The sequence below is a fragment of the Rhinoraja longicauda genome, chromosome 36, assembly GCF_053455715.1.
Source record: "Rhinoraja longicauda isolate Sanriku21f chromosome 36, sRhiLon1.1, whole genome shotgun sequence".
NCBI classification, from domain to species: Eukaryota; Metazoa; Chordata; class Chondrichthyes; order Rajiformes; family Arhynchobatidae; genus Rhinoraja; species Rhinoraja longicauda.
Window position 1 is genome coordinate 16,911,983 of NC_135988.1, and position 22,500 is coordinate 16,934,482.

The 22,500-nt window shown below is 57.4% G+C and overlaps 1 protein-coding gene and 1 long non-coding RNA gene across 3 annotated transcripts in view; both read right to left on the reverse strand.

The window, feature by feature from the left end:
* Positions 1–2,169, reverse strand: part of LOC144610419 (uncharacterized) — a 6,662-nt gene extending 4,493 nt beyond the window's left edge. For both annotated transcript variants that reach the window (XR_013549417.1, XR_013549418.1), the window contains exon 1: positions 2,020–2,169. This is a non-coding gene — a long non-coding RNA (uncharacterized LOC144610419). The remainder of the gene's footprint in view (positions 1–2,019) is intronic.
* Positions 2,170–2,704: 535 nt separating this feature from the next.
* Positions 2,705–22,500, reverse strand: part of LOC144610390 (calcium-activated potassium channel subunit alpha-1-like) — a 22,516-nt gene continuing 2,720 nt past the window's right edge. Inside the window, exons 2-17 of the mRNA XM_078429024.1 lie at positions 22,287–22,500; positions 19,889–19,996; positions 19,282–19,401; positions 16,462–16,523; positions 15,647–15,737; positions 14,282–14,393; positions 13,748–13,823; positions 12,284–12,359; positions 11,301–11,471; positions 9,062–9,153; positions 7,429–7,539; positions 6,100–6,205; positions 5,153–5,235; positions 4,497–4,566; positions 2,833–2,982; positions 2,705–2,716 (exon numbers count right to left, since the gene is read on the reverse strand). The exon at positions 22,287–22,500 is cut by the window's right edge and continues 107 nt beyond it. Coding sequence (XP_078285150.1) covers positions 2,705–2,716; positions 2,833–2,982; positions 4,497–4,566; positions 5,153–5,235; positions 6,100–6,205; positions 7,429–7,539; positions 9,062–9,153; positions 11,301–11,471; positions 12,284–12,359; positions 13,748–13,823; positions 14,282–14,393; positions 15,647–15,737; positions 16,462–16,523; positions 19,282–19,401; positions 19,889–19,996; positions 22,287–22,500 — 1,654 coding nt within the window. The remainder of the gene's footprint in view (positions 2,717–2,832; positions 2,983–4,496; positions 4,567–5,152; positions 5,236–6,099; positions 6,206–7,428; positions 7,540–9,061; positions 9,154–11,300; positions 11,472–12,283; positions 12,360–13,747; positions 13,824–14,281; positions 14,394–15,646; positions 15,738–16,461; positions 16,524–19,281; positions 19,402–19,888; positions 19,997–22,286) is intronic.

Here is a 22,500-nt window from a genome sequence, read left to right on the forward strand (position 1 = left end):
CTCCAGCATTTTGTGTCTATGCCTAGACTCCCTCTCCCCCGACCCTCAGTCTCAAGAAGGGTCTCGACCCAAACGTCACCCATTCCTTCTCTCCTGAGATGCTGCCTGACCTGCTGAGTTTACTCCAGCATTTTGTGTCTATGCCTAGACTCCCTCTCCCCCGACCCTCAGTCTCAAGAAGGGTCTCGACCCGAAACGTCACCCATTCCTTCTCTCCGGAGATGCTGCCTGACCTGCTGAGATACTAGAAACATAGAAAATAGGTGCAGGAGGAGGCCATTCGGCCCTTCGAGACAGCATTTTGTGTCTATCTTCGGTTTAAAAGAGCATCTGCAGTTCCTGCCTGCACTTATACTACATACCCGTCCTCCACAGTCAAGCATGCAGTGATGTGTACACTACAAGCCCGGGGTGTTTCTGCTAGCATGCAGAGAGTGGGCCGAATGGCCCTGTGTCGCTGTGAGTTAGGGAGTGGAGCATGCAGTGCTGCTCACTGACTGGTGGTGGCAGTGCTGAGCCACGTATGGAAAAGCTGCCCGAGAGCGACCCCGCCTGGCTGCCGGGCGCACTGCAGCGAGGGATCAGGTGGGAAGTGCATACGGTCAAAGGAGTTGAATTAGGCCATTCGGCCCATCAGGTCTATTCAGCCATTCCATCGTGGCTGATCTATCTCTCACTCCTACCCCCATTCTCCTGCCTTCTCCCATAACCCCTGACACCCGTACTGATCAAGAATCTATCTATCTCTGCCTTAAAAGTATCCATTGACTTGTGGCCTCCACAGCCGTCTGAGGCGAATAATTCCACAGATTCACCACCCTCTGACTAAAGAAATTCCTCCTCACCTCCTTCCGAAAAGAACGTCCTTTAATTCTGAGGCTGTGCCCTCAAGTCTTATACTCTCCCACTGGTGGAAACATCCTCTCCACATCCACTCTATCCAGGCCTTTCACTACTCTGTACGTTTCAATGAGGTTCCCTCTCATTCTGCTAAACTCCAGCGAGTACAGGCCCAGTGCCGGCAAATACTCATCATATGTCAACCCACTCATTAGTGGGATCATACTTGTAAACCTCCTCTGGACCCTCTCCAGAGCCAGCACATCCTTCCTCAGTTACGGTGCCCACAATTGCTCACAATTCTCCAAATGCATCCTGACCAGCGTCTTATAGAGCCTCAGTATTACATCCCTGCTTTTATATACAAGCCCTCTTGAAATAAATGCTCGCATTGCGTTTGCTTTCTTTTCTACCTGCGTGGCATTAACTTCCTCGCTCAGAGAAAAACTCCACAGTCTGCAGGAACCTGTGCCAGTTCACACATCAATTGATCAGAGGCAGACACTAAATGCTGGAATAACTCAGTGGGACAGGCAGGGTCTCTGAGAGAAGGAATGGGTGAAGTTTCGTGTTGAGACCCTTCTTTAGACAGAGTCAGGGGAGAGAAAAGTTAAGCTGAGAAAACGACTTCTTCCTCTGAGCTAACAACGAACCACTCTACATTTCCATGAACACCATCTGCTTTGATCTGTTGTTTTCACACCTTACCCTTCAATATCTCTAGTGCAATGTCAATGGACGATGTCAATGGGCCAAATCAATGCAATAGACAATAGACAATGGACAATGGGTACAGGAGGAGGCCATTTGGCCTTCGAGCCAGCACTGCCATTCAATGTGATCATGGCTGATCATCCACAATCAGTACCCCTTTCCTGTCCTCTCCACACACTCCCTGACTCCACTATCCTTAAGATCTCTATGGGACAAACCCAAACCGCCAACTGGTTGGTATGGAGTAAGTGGGCCGAAGGGCCTGTTTCTGTGCTGGACAGCTGGATGACCCAACGATTCTACCTTCATACCACCACCCCCCCCCCCCCCCCCCACCCGCCCCCACAACCCCCCCCCCCCCTTTGTTTCAGCTGAGGACACTGTGTGGGAGTGGGGATTTCGGCCCCACTCCCAGTGGGATAGACCCCCTCCCCCCGGGTGCCGGGAATGTCCGCACTCACTCACTCGCACACGACCGGAAGGGCATCCCCACAAACGAATCCGACAGGAATTCTGTGAAGATCTCTGGCTCATCCCCTCCTGTAGACGTCCAGCCACGTGCCTGTCCTTGTGCTGGGAGTACCACGGGAAAACCCACATCGAGAGAATAGTTCATCCCCATCACCCTCCCCACCCACTACCCCCCACCCACTACCCCCCACCCTCTACCCCCCACCCACTACCCCCCTCCCCACCCACTACTCCTCCCCACCCACTAACCCCCACCCACCCACTACCCCCCCACTACCCCCCACCCACTACCCCCCCACCCATTATCCCCCCCACCCACTATCCCCCCCACCCACTACCCACTAACTCCCACCCCACTATCCCCCCCCACCCACTACCCCCCCACCCACTATCCCCCCCACCCATTACCCCCCCCACCCACTACCCCCCCACCCACTATCCCCCCCACCCACTACCCCCCCACCCACTACCCCCCCACCCACAACCCCCCACCCACTACCCCCCCACCCACTACCCCCCCCACCCACAACCCCCCCACCCACTACCCCCCCACCCACTATCCCCCCCCACCCACTACCCCCCACCCACTACCCCCCCACCCACTACCCCCCACTCACTACCCCCCCACCCACTACCTCCCCACCATCTACCACCCCTCCCCTCACCCCCCTCACCCTCCCTACATGCCATTCTTGGACACACATCACAGCTCGGCGACAAGCCCCTCTCTCCCACAACCCCCCCCCCCCTCTCACCCCCCTCCCTCTCACCCCCCCCCCCCTCCCCCCCACCTGTCCCGACTCCTACCAACACCAGGGATTTCTTGATGAGAGGTTGGCGAGGAGGTGGAGAGTCCGGGCACGATGCAGTTCTGGGCGATGAAGTCTTCAGCTCCGACAGACAGATCACACTGTCTCGCTGTATCATGTTCCAGCTGGGCAGGTTCTGCAGGTATGACTACACACACACACGCACACGCACACACACACACACACGTGCACATGCACACACAACGCACACACACAAATGCGCACACATGTGCACATGCACACACATGCACACATGCACCAACACACACACATGCACGCACATACACACAAGCATGCACACAGCCACACAATGCACCCACACACATGCACACACACACGCATGCACACACACACACGCACATATGCACGCACACACGCATCCACACACACATCACTGCCTTCAGAAACCAAACTGAACCAAAATTAAACTGACAAACTAAACAGTGGCCACCCATGGCAGGTGAGGGGGGGCAATGGGGTGGGGGCAATAGGGGAGGGCAGAGGGGGGAAGGGTGTGTGTACAGGGAACAAAGCTATAGTTGTGAGCCCCAAACCTATCGATCCGTAATAAAACCGGGACATGCTGGAAATACTCAGGGAGCCGGCCAGCATCCGTGTGGCAAACCATCCATGGTAACAGCGAACAAACCCATCTCCACTCCTGCACCACGGCCCTTCAAACTTCCGTCTGCACTTCCTGACCTCACCGTGAGGATGGGAATGGCCAGGAAGCATTTTATCGGGACGCATCGCAGCCTGTTTTGGGAACAGCTCCATCCAAGACCGCAAGAAATCGCAGTGAATTGTGGACGCAGCCCAGACCATCACACAAACCAACCTCCCTTCCACCGACTCCATCTACACCTCGCGCTGCCTCGGCAAGGCCAGCAGCATCATCAAGGACCAGTCTCATCCCGGTCACTCCCTCTTCTCCCCTCTCCCATCAGGCAAGAGGTACAGAAGTGTGAAAACGCGCACCCCCAGATTTAGGGTCAGTTTCTTCCCGGCTGTTATCAGGAACTTGCAGGAGAAGAGTCCCAACCTGAAACATCACCTTTCCTTTTCTCCAGAGATACTGACTGACCAGCTGAGTTACTCCAGCACTCTGTGTCCATCTTCAACATCTCTGGAGATCATGGATATGGATATTTCGGTTGCGATCCTTCAGGCTGACAGTGGAGGTGAGGGGGGGGAGGGGGAGGGGGTAGGGGGGGGAGAGGGAAGATGGTTGTCCAACCAACTGCCCATCATACACCCTCTCTCACCTGTATCCATCTATTACCTGCCCCATCCTCTCTTCCAGCTTTCTCAACCCACCCCCCCCCCCCCCCCCCCACACCACAATCAGTCTGAACAATCCCGATCCGAAACGTCCCCAATCCATGTTTTCCAGAGACGCTGCCTGACCCGCTGAGTTACTCCAGCACATTGTGGTTTTTTTTGTAAACCAGCATCTGCAGTTCCCTGTTCCAACGCTTGTCAACCACTGCATGGGTTCAGGGGAGGTTCCCCAATCTTTCCCCCCTCCCCTACTTTCCCCAGTAATGGGGGGGGGGGGGGGAGGGGTGTTGCCAGCTGCCCTGGGGATTGATGCTGCACTGTGGGGGGGGGGGGGGGGTGTGGGGGGGGGGGTGGAGGGGGTGGGTGAGAGCTGACACCTACCTTGCTGTGATACTGCAGGACCTGGGCGATGATACGCATCTCGGGGCAGTATTGTTTGACAGCAATGGCCCTGTAACCAGGAGTTAGCAGACAGACACACTCCCCGAACACTGCACGGCTTGGATGGGGGGGATGTGGAGAGGATGTTTCCACTGGCGGGAGACCAGAGGCCACAACCTCAGAAATAGACAGGGTTTGGGAGAGGGCAAGATTCAGGGTTCATAGAAACATCGAAACATAGAAAATAGGTGCAGGAGGAGGCCATTTGGCCCTTCGAGCCACCACCGCCATTCATTGTGATCATGGCTGATCATCCACAATCAATAACCCGTGCCTGCCTTCTCCCCATATCCCTTGATTCCACTAGCACCCAGAGCTCTATCTAACTCGCTCTGAAATCCATCCAGTGAATTGGCCTCCACTGCCCTCTGTGGCAGAGAATCCACAAATTCACAACTCTCTGGGTGAAAAAGTTTTTTTCTCACCTCAGTTTTAAATGGCCTCCCTTTATTCTCAGACTGTGGCCCCTGGTTCTGGAGGGGTCAGGGTTCGGGACGTGTCAGGGTTCGGGAGGCGTGGGTCTGGGAGGGGTCAGGGTTCGGGACGTGTCAGGGTTCGGGAGGCGTAGGTCAGGGAGGGGTTAGGGAGCGCCTCACCTCATGATGTTGGCAGAGTCCTCAGCCTCGGGGTTGAGGCAGTTCTTGTCGGCAAGGATGAGGCAGGCATTGGCCTTGTCCAGCTGGTGGCCGGAGGGACAGAGTCACTCACAATAGACAATAGGTGCAGGAGGAGGCCATTCGGCCCTTCGAGCCAGCACCACCATTCAATGTGATCATGGTTGATCATTCTCAATCAGTACCCCGTTCCTGCCTTCTCCCCATACCCCCTGACTCCGCTATCCTTAAGAGCTTTATCTAGCTCTCTCTTGAATGCATTCAGAGAATTGGCCTCCACTGCCTTCTGAGGCAGAGAATTCCACAGATTCACGACTCTCTGACTGAAAAAGATTTTCCTCATCTCCGTTCTAAATGGCCTACCCCTTATTCTTAAACTGTGGCGCCTGGTTCTGGACTCCCCCAACATTTGGAACATGTTTCCTGCCTCTAACGTGTACAATCCCTTAATAATCTTATACGTTTCGATAAGATCCCCTCACATCCTTCTAAATTCCAGTGTATACAAGCCTAGTCACTCCAGTCTTTCAACAGGGCAGTAAGGCTGCCAACTGTCCCGTATTAGCCGGGACATCCCGTATTTTGGGCTAAATTAGTTTGTCCCGCCCTTGTCCCGTATTAGTAGGGTTGCCAACTTCCTCGCTCCCGAATAAGGGACAAAGGGTAACGTCACCGCCCCGCGCGCCCCACGTGACCTCACCCAACCAGCGGCCACGTGCTCCCGCTCCACCAATGGCAGAAGCCATTGGTGGAGCGGGAGCACATGGCCGCTGGCTGGGTGAGGTCACGTGGGGCGCGGGGCGGTGACGTCACCTTTTGTCCCTTATTCGGCAGTGAGGAAGTTGGCAACCCTACAGGTGCAGTACAATAAGTGATGACTCCATGACTCTATCAGTCCATGGTTCTACGACTTTAAGTCCAGACCTCACCTTGACCCTGTCCAGGTCACTGGGCTTCAGCACCGAGCCCTGGAAGAACTGCATCTGGGTGGTATGCCGTTTGAACAAAGCCTGGAGTTCCAGCGCCGGGTTGAAGCTGTAACCAGCGTGAGCAGAAGGTCAACAATGGAGGAGTGGTCCCTGTCCAACACACCTCAGCGTCACGCCGACCACCGGTCGTGATAGTTCCACGTTATCCCACTTGCTCATCCACTCCCTGCACACGGGGGGCGATTTACAGAGGGACAATTAACCTGCAAAACCGCACGTCTTTGGGATGTGGGAGGAAACCGGAGCACCCCTCACTCACCTCCACCTCCACCCCCCCCCCCCTCACTCCCACCTGCCTACCTGTCCCTCACCCCCCCATGCCCCACCCATCCCCTCACTCAATCCCACCTAGGGTTGCCAACCGTCCCGTATTAGCCGGGACATCCTGTATTTTGGGCTACATTGGTTTGTCCCGTACGGGACCGCCCTTGTCCCGTATTAGGCCTGGGGCCGCTGTAGGCCCGGACACTGTAGGTCTGGACAGTGTGGGTCTGGACAGTGTAGGACCGGACAATGTAGATTCAGACAGTAGAGGCCGGGGGGCCACTGTAGGTCCGGACAGTGTAGGCCGTGGGCCACTGTAGATCTGGACAGTGTAGGCCCGGACAGTATAGGCCCAGACAGTGTAGGCCAGGGGCCGCTGTAGATCTGGACAGTGTAGGCCCGGACAGTATAGGCCCGGACAGTGTAGGCCGGGTCCGCTGTAGATCTGGACAGTGTAGGCCCGGACAGTGTGGGTCCGGACAGTGTAGGCCCGGACAGTGTAGGCTGGGGGGCCGCTGTAGATCCGGACACTGTAGGCCCGGACACTGTAGGCCCGGACAGTGTAGGTCCGGACAGTGTAGGCCGGGGGGCCACTGTAGGCCCGGACAGTGTAGGTCCGGACAGTGTAGGCATCGCCTAACGGAGGTTGCGTAGCAACCCGCCTCCCGGCCCAGGCGGTCGCCATTGGTGGAGCGGGAGCACGTGGCAGCTGGCTGGCTGAGGTCACGTGGGGCGCTGGGCGGCGGCTTCGCCCTTTGTCCCTTATTTGGGAGCGAGGGAGTTAGCAACCCTAACCCCACCGCGCCCATCCTCCCTCCCTCTGCCCCACTTCTGCCCCCGATGCCAGCAGGTGTGAGCACCCCCTCCCACACCCCAGCATGGAGGGTGAATATCTGGGGTTGGGGAGGGAGTGGGGAGTGGGGAGTGGGGAGTGGGGAGTGGGGAGTGGGGAGTGGGGAGTGGGGAGTGGGGAGTGAGGAGTGGGACACAGCCCAGGACACTCACTCCTCTAGGATGACAATGTTGGTTGAACTCTCTTCTCTCTCCTTCCGAGTAAAGTCCTTCAGGAACTCGTGGAGACTGGAGACGTTGATGTAACCGCACATGATGATGTGCCTGTGAGGGTCAAGATTTCAAGATGAGTTTATTGTCACGTGCGCCAATTAAGGTACAGCGAAATTTGAGTTACCGTACAGCCATACTCAGTGACAAGCAACAAGACGCACAGCCACATAAAGTAAGATTTAACGTAGACATCAACCGCAGCAGATTCCACATTCCTCCCTGTGATGGAAGGTAATAAAGCTCAACCACCTTCGGTCATGGTCGACCACAAGTCATGGGGAAACTCAGCGATGGGGGTAAGAGCCGCCCCTGCAGGGTTGCCAACTGTTCCGTATTAGCCGGGACATCCCGTGTTTTGGGCTAAATTGGTTTGTCCCGTATTGGGCCCGGGGGGCGTTGTAGGCCCGGACAGTGTGGTAGGAAAGACGCTGGTTAATATTTGTGCCTACTTTCCGGACAGTGTAGGCCCGGAGGCCCTGGCACCACCTAATGGAGGTTACACCACCAAGGGCGGCACAGTGGCGCAGCGGTAGAGTTGCTGCCTTACAGCGAATGCAGCGCCGGAGACTCAGGTTCGATCCTGACTACGGGCGCCGTCTGTACGGAGTTTGTACATTCTCCCCGTGACCTGCGTGGGTTTTCTCCTAGATCTTCGGTTTCCTCCCACACTCCAAAGATGTACAGGAATGAAGGTTAATTGGCTGGGTAAAATGTAAAAAATTGTCCCTAGTGTGTGTAGGATAGTGTTAATGTGCGGGGATCGCTGGGCGGCACGGACTCGGTGGGCCGAAGGGCCTGTTTCCGCGCTGTATCTCTAAATCTAAAAAAAAAAATCTACATAGCCACCCGCCTCCCGGGTACACACAGAAAGCTGGAGTAACTCAGCGGGTCAGGCAGCATCACTGGAGAGAAGGAATGGGCGACGTTTTGGGTCGAAGAGTTACTCCAGCACTCCGCTGAGTTACTCCAGCATTCTGAACACTTCGGTGTAAACCAGCATCTGCAGTTCCTTCCTACACAAGGAGGCTATTTAGGTTTATTTAGTTTAATTCAGCTTAGTTTAGTTTGGAGATACAGCATGGAAACAGGCCCTTCAGCCCACTGAATCCGTGCCGACCAGCGAATTCCCCGTGCACTAGTCCTATCCTGCACACTGGCGGCATTTTACAGAGGCCAATTAACGTACAAACCCCGTTCCTGCCTTCTCCCCATACCCCCTGACTCCGCTATCCTTAAGAGCTCTATCTAGCTCTCTCTTGAATGCATTCAGAGAATTGGCCTCCACTGCCTTTTGAGGCAGAGAATTCCATAGATTCACAACTCTCTGACTGAAAAAGTTTTTCCTCATCTCAGTTCTAAATGGCCTACCCCTTATTCTTAAACTGTGGCCCCTGGTTCTGGACTCCCCCAACATTGGGAACATGTTTCCTGCCTCTAACGTGTCCAACCCCTTAATAATCTTATACGTTTCGATAAGATCCCCTCTCATCCTTCTAAATTCCAGTGCACAGGTACATGGGACGTTTGCAGAGATGGCTGGTTCTACAGTGTGCAGTGGGCGGCCGATACTCACTTCTTCCCCGTGACCAATCTGTAGGAGCCTGTGTACTTGCGGTGGCTCCCGATGAGTTCAACGATCTCGGGGACGTGGCTCGCAAACAAGGCCTGTCAGCGCCAGCGAGGGAACAAATGTCAACAACGGTTCAAAACCAGCGCGGTGTCCAACCCCGAGACTCATCTCCCCACCCTCCTGCCAAAGCCTCCCCCTCCCACACCAGCCTCCCCCTCCCACACCAGCCTCCCCCTCCCACACCAGCCCCACCCTCCTGCCAAAGCCTCCCCCTCCCACACCAGCCTCCCCCTCTCACACCAGCCTCCCCCTCCCACACCAGCCCCACCCTCCTGCCAAAGCCTCCCCCTTCCACACCAGCCTCCCCCTCCCACACCAGCCCCACCCTCCTGCCAAAGCCTCCCCCTCCCACACCAGCCTCCCCCTCCCACACCAGCCCCACCCTCCTGCCAAAGCCTCCCCCTCCCACACCAGCCTCCCCCTCCCACACCAGCCTCCCCCTCCCCTCCCACACCAGCCCCACCCCTCCCACGCCAGCCTCCCCATCCCACACCAGCCCCCCCCTCCCACACCAGCCACCCCCCCATCAGCCTCCCCCTCTCACACCAGCCCCACCCCCCACCAGCCTCCCCCTCCCACACCAGCCTCCCCCTCCCACACCAGCCTCCCCCTCCCACACCAGCCCCACCCTCCTGCCAAAGCCTCCCCCTCCCACACCAGCCTCCCCCTCCCACACCAGCCCCACCTCCTGCCAAAGCCTCCCCCTCCCACACCAGCCCCACCCTCCTGCCAAAGCCTCCCACTCCCACACCAGCCTCCCCCTCCCACACCAGCCTCCCCCTCCCACACCAGCCTCCCCCTCCCACACCAGCCTCCCCCCCCCACCCACTCCACCCACCACAGGTACATGGATGGGAAAGGTCTGTTGAGATATGGGCCAAGCGCAGGGAAATGGACTGGCTGAGATGGAGAGCACCTTGGTTGGCATGCAGGGGCTGGGCCGAATGGCCTGTTGCTGTTTGACTCTGATTCTACTGACCAGTGCCTCGTTGATGGTGGCAAGGCTCTGAGGTGCCCAGAGGTGTGGCGTTCTCCACGGGACGCTGATCCTTCTTGTACAAGGGGTAGTCCGCACGGAGACTGGTTATCCATGGGCAAGCCCACACAAGGGCACGGCCCAATCAGCCTCCCCGCTGCAGGTTTGGGGTGTGGTGTTGGGTGGGGAGATGTATTACAACCCGACACACTGGGCCCGTCCACAACCCTCGTGGGGGGGTGGGGGCGAGTGAGTGGGTGGGTGGGTGGGGATGAGTGGATTGTGGATGGGTGGGGGTGAGTAGGGTGGTGGGGAGGTGAGTGGGTGGGCGGGGGTGTGAGTGGGGGTGTGTGAGTGGGGTGGGGTGGGGAGGGTGAGTGGGAGGGTGGGTGGGGGGGTGTGAGTGGGGGGGGTGGGGAGGTGAGTCGGTGGGTGGGTGGGCGGGGGTGTGAGTGGGGTGGGGTGGGGAGGGTGAGTGGGTGGGGGGGTGTGAGTGGGGTGGGGTGGGGTGGGGAAGGTGAGTGGGTGGGTGGGTGGGTGGGGGGGTGTGAGTGGGGGGGGTGGGGAGGTGAGTGGGTGGGCGGGGTGTGAGTGGGGGTGTGTGAGTGGGGTGGGGTGGGGAGGGTGAGTGGGTGGGTGGGTGGGGGGGTGTGAGTGGGGGGGGTGGGGAGGTGAGTCGGTGGGTGGGTGGGTGGGTGGGTGGGGGGGGTGTGAGTGGGGTGGGGTGGGGTGGGGAGGGTGAGTGGGTGGGTGGGGGGGGGTGTGAGTGGGGGGGGTGGGGAGGTGAGTCGGTGGGTGGGTGGGTGGGTGGGTGGGGGGGGGTGTGAGTGGGGTGGGGTGGGGTGGGGAGGGTGAGTGGGTGGGTGGGTGGGGGGGTGTGAGTGGGGGGGGTGGGGAGGTGAGTCGGTGGGTGGGTGGGGGGGTGTGAGTGGGGGGAGGTTGAGTGGGGTGGGGTGGGGTGGGGAGGGTGAGTGGGTGGGTGGGTGGGGGGGTGTGAGTGGGGTGGGGTGGGGTGGGGAGGGTGAGTGGGTGGGTGGGTGGGGGGGTGTGAGTGGGGGGGGTGGGGAGGTGAGTCGGTGGGTGGGTGGGGGGGTGTGAGTGGGGGGGGTGGGGAGGTGAGTCGGTGGGTGGGTGGGCGGGGGTGTGAGTGGGGGGAGGTTGAGTGGGTGGGTGCGCCCCAGACTGAGAGAGGAGTTGTTGTCTCACCAAGCCCAGGATGATGAAGAACACCATGAAGACCTGTCCTACGGTGGTCCTGGCAGTCAGATCACCGTAGCCCACCGTGGACATGGTGACCATCAGCAGGTACACGCACTGCCAGTACGTCAGTGTCTGGCTGTTGTTCTCCTCTCGCCACGGGTCGCCCGAGTTCTCAATCTGCAAACACAGAACGGATCGGTTAGTCGTCCCACGACACAACGTAACCCCCATCAGTCCACCCCCCACTCAGCGAGGAGGCAGACTGCCAAGGCTGCCCAGAGACTATCTGCTTCTTCTTCTACTTCCGTGTCCATCGTCCATGTTTCAAATGTTGACATCACTGTCATCGTCCGTCCTGAAAAGGGCGCAAGCTTCCAGCGACAGTCAGTGGGAGCCATCACTTGTACAATAGATGATGGTGGTAGCAGAATCAGCTCAGCTTCTGCCATGGGGCTGCGCACAGATAATCAGAGTACCAAAGTACAGTGAAAAGCTTTGCTTTGCGTGTCGTCCAAACAGATTCGATGTATCACACAAGTCAAACTCATGGACAATCAATAGAACAGGTGGGCGGCACGGTGGCGCAGGGGTAGAGTCGCTGCCTTACAGCACTTGCAGCGCCGGAGACCCTGGTTCCATCCCGACTACGGGTGCTGTCTGTACGGAGTTTGCACGTTCTCTCCGTGACCATGTGGGTTCTCTCCGGGTGCTCCGGTTTCCTCCCACACTCCAAAGACGTGCAGGTTGATTGGCTTGGTGTAAGTGTACATTTGCTTGGTGTAAGTGTACATTGGCTTGGTGTAAGTGTACATTGGCTTGGTGTAAGTGTACATTGGCTTGGTGTAAGTGTACATTGTCCCCAGTGTGTGCAGGATAGTGTTAGTGTGCGGGGATCGCTGGTCGGCGCGGACTCGGTGGGCCGAAGGGCCTGTTCCGCGCCGTATCTCTAAACTAAACTCAAGTAAAGTACACGGTGGACCCTGACTGACCGTATGTATGAATCCAGCGGCAGTCAGCCACGCTCCCACGAACACAGACAGCAGGCTGGCCAGCTTGATCTTGGTACTGGGGAACAACAGAGGGTGGGTGAGGGGCGAAGGGAGAATCAGGGCCACCCCCAGCCATACACCCACTCCCACCCCACCCCACACACGCCCTTCTGCCCATCTATGCCGTGCTGACCAGCAAGCACCAAAGCACCACACTGACAGCATGGTGGCGCAACGGTGGAGTTGTTGCCTCACAGCGCCAGAGACCCGGGCTTAATCCTGTCTGTGTGGAGTTTGCACGTTCTCTCCGTGCACGCCCCACCCTCACACATGTTCCACCCTCACACGCATGCACGCCCAGCCCCACACGCGTGTACGCCCAGCCCCACACACGTGTGCACGCCCCACCCTCACATGCGTGCAGGCCCAGCCCCACACGTGCGCATGTTCCATTCTTGTGTGTGGGGGGGGGGGGGGTCGGAGTTGTGGGGGGGGGTCGGAGTTGTGGGGGGGGCGGTTGTGGGAGGGGTCGGAGTTGTGGGGGGGGGTCGGAGTTGTGGGTGGGGCGGCCGGAGTTGTGGGGGGGGGACGGAGTTGTGGGTGGGGGGGCCGGAGTTGTGGGGGGGACGGAGTTGTGGGGGGGGTCGGAGTTGTGGGGGGGCGGAGTTGTGGGGGGGGGGACGGAGTTGTGGGTGGGGGGGCCGGAGTTGTGGGGGGGACGGAGTTGTGGGGGGGGTCGGAGTTGTGGGGGGGCGGAGTTGTGGGGGGGGGGACGGAGTTGTGGGGGGGGCGGTTGTGGGGGGGGTCGGAGTTGTGGGGGGGGGGTCGGAGTTGTGAGTGGGGCGGCCGGAGTTGTGGGGGGGGCGGTTGTGGGGGGGGTCGGAGTTGTGGGGGGGGGTTCGGAGTTGTGGGTGGGGCGGCCGGAGTTGTGGGGGGGACGGAGTTGTGGGGGGGGTCGGAGTTGTGGCGGGGCGGAGTTGTGGGGGGGGGGACGGAGTTGTGGGGGGGGTCGGAGTAGTGGGTGGGGGGGCCGGAGTTGTGGGGGGGACGGAGTTGTGGGGCGGCCGGAGTTGTGGGGGGGGGACGGAGTTGTGGGGGGGGGTCGGAGTTGTGGGGGGGGCGGAGTTGCGGGTGGGGGGGGCGGAGTTGTGGGGGGGGCGGTTGTGGGGGGGTCGGAGTTGTGGGGGGGGGTCGGAGTTGTGGGGGGGGGAGTTGTGGGGGGGTGGAGTTGTGTGGGGGGGTCGGAGTTGTGGGGGGGGTCGGAGTTGTGGGGGGGGGCGGAGTTGCGGGTGGGGGGGCGGAGTTGTTGGGGGGGTGGAGTTGTGGGGGGGTCGGAGTTGTGGGGGGGGCGGAGTTGTGGGGGGGGCGGAGTTGTGGGGGGGCGGAGTTGTGGGGGGGGCGGAGTTGTGGGGGGGTCGGAGTTGTGGGGGGGGTCGGAGTTGTGGGGGGGGCACTACTACTCACTGCCGCTTGAGGATGCGCAGGTACTGCAGGATCTCCGGCAACTGCAGCAGCCGCAGCGACCGCATGAACCGCAGCCCTGTGGGACGGAGCACAGCAACACCATCACTGCTACTGGGGGGGGGCAGTGGGGTGGGATGGGAGGGGGGGGGGTGGGGGGGGGAGGGGTTGGGTTGGGGTGGGGGGTGTGGAGGGGTGGGGGTGGGGTTGAGGTAGGGTGTGGAGGGGTGGGGTGTGGGGGGGTGGGGTGTGGGGAGGGGGTGGGGGAGGGTGAGGGCAGTGGGGTGGGATGTGGGAGGGGTTGGGGTGGGGTGTGGGGGTGGGGTGTGTGGGGGTGGGGTGTGGTGGGGTGGGAGGGGTTGGGGTGGGGTGTGGGGAGGGTGAGGGGGTGGGGACGGGTGGAGGGGTTGGGGTGGGGGGTGGAGGGGGAGGGGTGGGGGGGGGAGGGTGAGGGGTTGAGGTGGGGGGTGGAGGGGTGGGATGTGGGGTTGGGGGGGTGGGGGCAGTGGGCTGGGCTGGGGTATGACGGCCACTCACCGATGCAGTCACGGCTGAAGTAGAGGGCCAGGATGACGGGCGGGATGGTGAAGAAGTCCACGATGGAGTTGAGTTCCACCCAGAAGTTCAGCTTGTCGTTGGCGGCGATGAACTAGCCATGGGGATGAGGAGAGGGTGGCACTGACCCCAGCGCACAGACACAGAACACCAACGGAAAAGGCCCTTCGGCCCACAGTGTCCGTGCCTAGCCCCACACCAAGTTAACCTGACCTCCTCTCCCTGCATGTGACCCACACCCCTCCATTCCCTGCCTGTCCGTGCGCCCGTCTAAAAGCCTCTTAAACGCCCCTATCGTATCTGCCTCCATCACAACCCCTGGCAGCACGTTCCAGGCCCCCACCCCACTCTGTGTAAAAGTACTTACCCCACACATCTCCATTAAATATAGAAACCTAGAAAAGTGGTGCAGGAGGAGGCCATTTGGCCCTTCGAGCCAGCACCGCCACTCATTGTGATCATGGCTGATCATCCACAATCAGTACCCCGTTCCTGCCTTCTCCCCATACCCCTTGACTCCGCTATCCTTAAGAGCTCTATCTAGCTCTCTCTTGAATGCATCCAATGAATTGGCCTCCACTGCCTTCTGAGGCAGAGAATTCCACAAATTCACAACTCTCTGGGTGAAAAAGTTTTTTTCTCACCTCCGTTCTAAATGGCCTACCCGTTTATTCTTAAACTGTGGCCCCTGGTTCGGGACTCCCCCAACATCGGGAACATGTTTCCTGCCTCTGGCGTGTCCGATTCCTTAATAATCTTTTATGTTGTCACTGGTTCTGGACTCCCCCAACATTGGGAACATCTCTTGCCCCTCTTTGCCCCTCTCAGCTTAACGCTGTGCCCTGTAGTATTTGACAATTCCACTCTGGTATAAAGGTACAGGCTGTCTATCCTGTCTATGCCTCTCATCATTTTATTAACTTCCAGTGGACTTTCACTCAACCTCCAGCGTCCCAGAGAAATGAGAGACATGAGTCAGTGTGTTCATCCACGGGTTCCCAAGGAATGGGGTTGCCAACTTCCTACACTCCCAAATAAGGGACAAAGGGCGACATCACCGCCCCGCGCCCCACGTGACCTCACCCAGCCAGCGGCCACGTGCTCCCGCTCCACCAATGGCTTCCGCCATTGGTGGAGCTGGAGCACGTGGCCGCTGGCTGGGTGAGGTCACGTGGGGCGGTGACGTCACCCTTTGTCCCTTATTTGGGGGCGAGGAAGTTGGCAACCCCTACTAATACGGGACAAGGGCGGTACCGTACGGGACAAACTAATTCAGCCCAAAATACGGGATGTCCCGGCTAATACGGGACAGTTGGCGACCCTAGCCCAGGAGGACAAATAACTCACACGGAGGCCAAAGTAGAACAGGAAGAAGGTGTTGAAACCTAGGTCGACCGCTTGGAGGGTGGCCAAGACCACACGGGTGTCCTCACTGGTTCTGCACAGGGGGGAGGGCAGAGCAGGGGGTCAATGGCTGCCCCCAATCCCCCCCCCACCCCCTCCCCACACACCCCCTCTTCAACGGGCCAACTCACAGCAAACCATCGGACAGGGCCCGCAAACACATGTGCCTGCGTGTGCACGTGTCTGCGTGTGTGGCTGCCTTGCCCACATGTGTCTGCGCGTGTCTGTCTTGCCCGTGTACGTCTGCCTGTGCCCTCGTGTATGTGCCGTGTCTGCTGTGCCCGCGTGCCCCCTGCATTGCTGTGCCCGCATGTGTCCGTGCGTGTCTGCCCATGCCCGCGTGTGTCTGCATGTGCCTGTGCGTGTCGGCCATGCCGTGTGTATCTGTGCGTGTCTGTGCCCACGTGTGTCTGTGCCCATGTCTGTGCCCGCGTGTGTCTGTGTCCGTGCGTGTCTGTGCCCGTGTGTCCCCGCGTGTGTCCGTGCGTGTCTGTCCCCACGTGCGTCCACGCTTGTCTGTCTGTGCCCGTGTGTGTCCGTGCGTGTCTGTGCCCGCGTGTGTCCGTGCGTGTCTGTGCCCGCGTGTGTCCGTGCGTGTCTGTCCCCACGTGTGTCTGTGTCCGTGTGCGTCCGTGAGTGCCCGCCTGTGCCCGCGTGTGTCTGTGTCCGTGTGTGTCCGTGAGTGCCCGTGTCTGTGCCCGCCTGCCCCTGACTCGCTGGTCTGCGGGTCTCAGCCCGCCCCCTGTTGCACCACTCACTCAATGGAGATGACAAAGTAGATGAAGAGGGATCCAAAGTTGAGCAGGAACACCATGGTCACCTGGACAAGGGAGAGAGAGGGCGTCAGACGCTGGGTGCCCAGGACTGTCACCTTCAATGTCACCCCTCTCTGGTTCCCCGCTCATCACCCCCACCCTGACCTCCCCCTCACCAGGTCCCCACTGCCCAAAGTTGCCACACCCCCACCCACCTCCCCTACCACTGCCACCTTGCTCCTCTAACCCCTACACTCTCCACCCTTACCCCCCTCTCCTGCCCCCTGTCCCCCAGTCCCACATCTCCCTGTCCTCTACCACTGGGGTTGCCAACTTCCTCACTCCCAAAGGGTGATGTCGCCGCCCCGCGCCCCACGTGACCTCACACGGCCAGCGGCCATGTGCTCCCGCTCCACCAATGGCGGCCGCTGGCTGGGTGAGGTCACGTGGGGCGCGGGGCAGCAACGTCACCTATGGCTTGGACACCAAGAGGTTAATACTATGCTTACGTCTAGGGACTGCGAGGATCCATTGGAGGAGTCTAATTATGAGTATAACTTGCCCAGCACTGACGTGTCCTAGTGCATCAGTCAATGAAAGGAAGCATGCAGGTACAGCAGGCAGTGAAGAAAGCCAATGGAATGTTGGCCTTCGTAACAAGAGGAGTTGAGTATAGGAGCAAAGAGGTCCTTCTACAGTTGTACCGGGCCCTGGTGAGACCGCACCTGGAGTACTGTGTGCAGTTTTGGTCTCCAAATTTGAGGAAGGATATTCTTGCTATGGAGGGCGTGCAGCGTAGGTTCACTAGGTTAATTCCCGGAATGGCGGGACTGTCGTATGTTGAAAGGCTGGAGCGATTGGGCTTGTATACACTTGAATTTAGAAGGATGAGGGAGGATCTTATTGAAACATATAAGATAATTAGGGGATTGGACACATTAGAGGCAGGAAACATGTTCCCAATGTTGGGGGAGTCCAGAACAAGGGGCCACAGTTTAAGAATAAGGGGTAGGCCATTTAGAACGGAGATGAGGAAGAACTTTTTCAGTCAGAGAGTGGTGAAGGTGTGGAATTCTCTGCCTCAGAAGGCAGTGGAGGCCAGTTCGTTGGATGCTTTCAAGAGAGAGCTGGATAGAGCTCTTAAGGATAGCGGAGTGAGGGGGTATGGGGAGAAGGCAGGAACGGGGTACTGATTGAGAGTGATCAGCCATGATCGCATTGAATGGCGGTGCTGGCTCGAAGGGCTGAATGGCCTACTCCTGCACCTATTGTCTATTGTCTATTGTAATGCTTCGTAAGGTGACAACAAGAAGCCTGCTAATGTAAGGTGAGCAGGCCGTACACGTCAAGCCTACTAAAACATTAGGTTTTAGCGAGTAACAGGATACCAAGGAGCCTCGGTGAGAAACTAAGTTCTTACTACAAACAAACAAGTTTACGACGGGAGATATACTAATCTGCTTTGTATTTTTACTTCAATTAACGACTAACTAACGGCCACATCGTGAAGATCTCAAAATAATTGTTGTTATTTGAGTCAAGAACCACCACTCCCATTCCTTCGTCAAACGTTAAGCTTAAGGACTTTATAAGGGAGGACTGAAGCTGGCCGCTCATCTTCTTCTTAAGCCCTTGGCTCCTCTAGGGAGCGTAGGCCATTGACAAATGTCCTCCACCTCACTCAGTTGTTGGCGGTTCTTTCGAGATCTCCCCAGTTGAGCCCACTCCCAGACATTTCTGCCTGGACCCCTCTTCTCCAGCTGTTCCTGGGGCCACCTCTTTTCCTTTTTCCTTGGGGGTTCCATTTCAGGGCTTGCCGGGTGATGTTTGTGGCAGGTTTTCTGAGGGTGTGTCCAATCCAACTCCATTTGTAAGTCAATGGGATCCTGGCTTGTTCTGTTCCACAGGTCCACATTGCTTACTTTGTGTCTCCTCCAGATGTTTAGTATTCTCCTGAGGCAGCTGTTAATGAATGTTTGCAGCCTGTTTGTTGTGGTGTTTTGTTGTTTTCCATCTCTCTGATCCATACAGGAGAGGGTGCTGCACCAATGCAGGAGAGGTTTGGGCCCAACGCGTCCACTTGGTCTAGTTTGAATTAAAGATGCGTATTTTGGTGTTGATTGAGATGTATTTTGAGCTCCAGATCTTCCTGAGCATGTTTATCACCACCTTATTGATTCTGCTTTTTATGTCTACATCTGCCCCTCCTGAAGTTGCCCGCTAACAGGCCCGACACCATGGCGTCCAACGGCGGCACAGTGGCGCAGCGGTAGAGTTGCTGCCTTGCAGCGAATGCAGCACCGGAGACTCAGGTTCGATCCTGACTACGGGCGCCGTCTGTACGGAGTTTGTACGTTCTCCCCGTGACCTGCGTGGGTCTTCTCCGAGATCTTCGGTTTCCTCCCACACTCCAAAGACGTGCAGGTATATAGGTTAATTGGCTGGGCAAATGTAAAAATTGTCCCCAGTGTGTGTAGGATAGTGTTAGTGTGTGCGGGGATCGCTGGGCGGCGCGGACTCGGTGGGCCGAAGGGCCTGTTTCTGCGCTGTATCTCTAAATAAAAAAAACAAGTTCTCGGCAATAAGAAACGGTGCAGAAATGTGCTGATGGTGTTATTAGCTGGTCCCCCGACTACTCGAGTATGAATTTACTGCCGGGGCACAGAATGATGGAGTGGGGCCGTGAGGGGCAAGTGGCCATACTTGCAGTGACTACAGCTCCCACTCACGTAATAAAGTTGTGTCTTTACTATCGGTGTGTGACGGTGTTTGTTATTTCGGAGCGTGGGACGGGCTCTCGCGTGCCCGCACGCTGGTACTCACAAGACCACGCCCAATTAAAGACTGTGCCGATATCATCCGCTGGGCCCACTCCTGCACATCGATCACCAGGTTAACCTTCCTGATCTTCGATGTTTCTGTGGCGTGCAGCTCCTCAATCTCCTGCAATAGAGTTCGTGTTAGATTTTAGTTTCATTTCAGAAATATCGCGTGGAAACAAGTGCCCTTCAGCCGCAAAATGCTGGAGTAACTCGGCGGGTCAGGCAGCACCTCCGGAGAGAAGGAATGGGTGACGTTTCGGGTCGAGACCCTTCGTCAGACTGCCCACCGAGTCCGCAACGATCATCGTTCACTAGGGGTTGCCAACTATCTCACTCTCAAATACGGGACAAGGCAACATCGCCGCCCCGCGCTCCACGTGACCTCACCCAGCCAGCGGCCACGTGCTCCCGCTCCACCAATGGCAGAAGCCGCTGGCTGGGTGAGGTCACGTGGGGCGCGGGGCGGTGACGTCACCCTTTGTCCCTTATTCGGGAGTGAGGAAGTTGGCAACCCTACTAATACAGGAGGGACAAACTAATTTAGCCCAAAATACGGGATGTCCCGGCTAATACGGGACAGTTGGCGACCCGACTTGGTAACCACCTACCTCCAATGTCAGAAACTTCTTCTTCTGTTTCAGCACGAGATGGTTGATCATGTGCTTGCCAGTGATGACCACATCGTGAGACAACAGCTTCTTCTTGTTCTTGTTCGACTGGGGAGATGGGAAGGAAAGGAACAAGTTAGGCCAGGCACTGCAGATGCTGCTGCTTGACAGAAGTGAAACGGTGTGGAGGCATTAAACCATGGCGTGGGGTGAACCAAACATTGACCATCGCGTCTTGGCAACTATCTCCACTGCATGGATCCACGATCCATCAGGGACTTGAGCTGCGCTCCACCCTTCAAAACTAACGTGCCGCTCAGCTTAGAGATACAGCACGGAAACAGGCCCTTCGGCCCACCGATTCCGCACCGACCAGCGATCCCCGCACACTAACGCTATCCTACACACACCAGGGACAATTTACATTTACGCCAAGCCAATTAACCAGAAAATCTGTACGCCTTTGGAGTGTGGGAGGAAACCGAAGATCTCGGAGAAAACCCATGCAGGTCACAAGGATAACGTAGTCGTGATCGTACCCGGGTCTCCGGCGCTGTGAGGCAGCAACTCTAACGCTGTGCCATCGTGCCACACCTGTATGAAGTGCTCTATGTTTCCCCATCCCAAACCTGTCACGGGAGCTCCTCTTACCATCCATTACTGCCCCAACCAAAGCATTCAATGGGACAGATTCCAGCACAGGTCGGGGGTAGTCCACATCACGCCGTTCTAAATGGCCTACCCCTTATTCTTAAACTGTGGCCCCTGGTTCTGGACTCCCCCAACATTGGGAACATGTTTCCTGCCTCTAACGTGTCCAGCCCCTTAATAATCTTATACGTTTCGATAAGATCCCCTCTCATCCTTCTAAATTCCAGTGTATACAAGCCTAGTCGCTCCAGTCTTATAAACATATGACAGTCCCGCCATTCTGGGAATAAACCTAGTAAACCTACGCTGCACGCCCACAATAGCCTTCTTCAGGCAGAGATGTTTGGAGATGCTACCCAAACGAGATATTTCTTAAACGTCACCCATTCCTTCCCTCCAGAGATGTTGCCTGTCCCGCTGAGTTACTCCAGCATTATGTGCCTGATCAACAGATTGTGTATAAAATTGTGAGAGGAAACTGCCCAGAGACTCTTGCCCAGAGTAGGGGAATCGAGGACCAGTGGACATAGGTGCAAGGTGAAGGGGAAAAGATTTAATAGGAATCTGAGGGGTAACTTTTTCACACAAAGGGTGGTGGGTGTATGGAACAAGCTGCCAGAGGAGGTCGTTGAGGCTGGGACTATCCCAACGTTTAAGAAACAATTGGACAGGTACATGGATAGGACAGGCTTGGAGGGATATGGACCAAACGCAGGCAGGTGGGACTAGTGTACCTGGGACATGTTGGCCGGTGTGGGCAAGTTGGACCGAAGGGCCTGTTTCCTCACTCTGTGTGACTCTGTTACTCTGTTACTCTGTGTCTCTGTGTCTCTGTGTCTCTGTGTCTCTGTGACTCTGTGACTCTGTGTCTCTGTGTCTCTGTGACTGTGTGTCTCTGTGACTGTGTGTCTCTGTGTCTCAGTGTCTCTGTGTCTCTGTGTCTCTGTGTCTCTGTGTCTCCGTGACTGTGACTCTGTGACTCTGTGTCTCTGTGACTCTGTGTCCCTGTGTCTCTGTGTCTCTGTGTCTCTGTGTCTCTGTGTCTCTGTGTCTCTGTGTCTCTGTGTCTCTGTGTCTCAGTGTCTCTGTGTCTCTGTGTCTCTGTGTCTCTGTGTCTCCGTGACTGTGACTCTGTGACTCTGTGTCTCTGTGACTCTGTGTCCCTGTGTCTCTGTGTCTCTGTGTCTCCGTGACTGTGACTCTGTGTCTCTGTGTCTCTGTGTCTCTGTGTCCCTGTGTCTCTGTGGCTCTGTGTCTCTGTGTCTCTGTGTCTCTGTGACTCAGTGTCTCTGTGTCTCTGTGTCCCTGTGACTCAGTGTCTCTGTGTCTCTCTCTCTGTGTCTCTGTGTCTCTGTGTCTCTGTGTCTCTGTGTCTCAGTGTCTCTGTGTCTCTGTGTCTCAGTGTCTCTGTGTCTCTGTGTCTCTGTGTGTCTCAGTGTCTCTGTGTCTCTGTGTCTCAGTGTCTCTGTGTCCCTGTGTCTCTGTGTCTCTGTGTCTCTGTGTCTCAGTGTCTCTGTGTCTCAGTGTCTCTGTGTCCCTGTGTCTCTGTGACTCTGTGACTCTGTGTCTCTGTGACTCTGTGTCTCAGTGTCTCTGTGTCTCTGTGTCTCTGTGACTCAGTGTCTCAGTGTCCCTGTGTCTCAGTGTCTCTGTGTCTCTCTCTCTGTGTCTCTGTGTCTCTGTGTCTCTGTGACTCTGTGACTGTGACTCTGTGACTCAGTGACTCTGCAGATGGTTCACTCTTTACCCTGGGATTCTGTGATTGGGATGAGTGGGCCAGCTCGATGTAGATCAAGGCGATGCCTCTGTAGAGGAGGATGAGGAGGATGCCGCCGATGAAGACGGTGACGGAGGACCCGATGGCGCCCCACCACATGTCCTGGCTCATGATGCGGCAGTTGTGGCTGGGATTACGGATCTCGCCAGACTCCTGGATGTGCTTCTTCACCGGGTCAATCAAT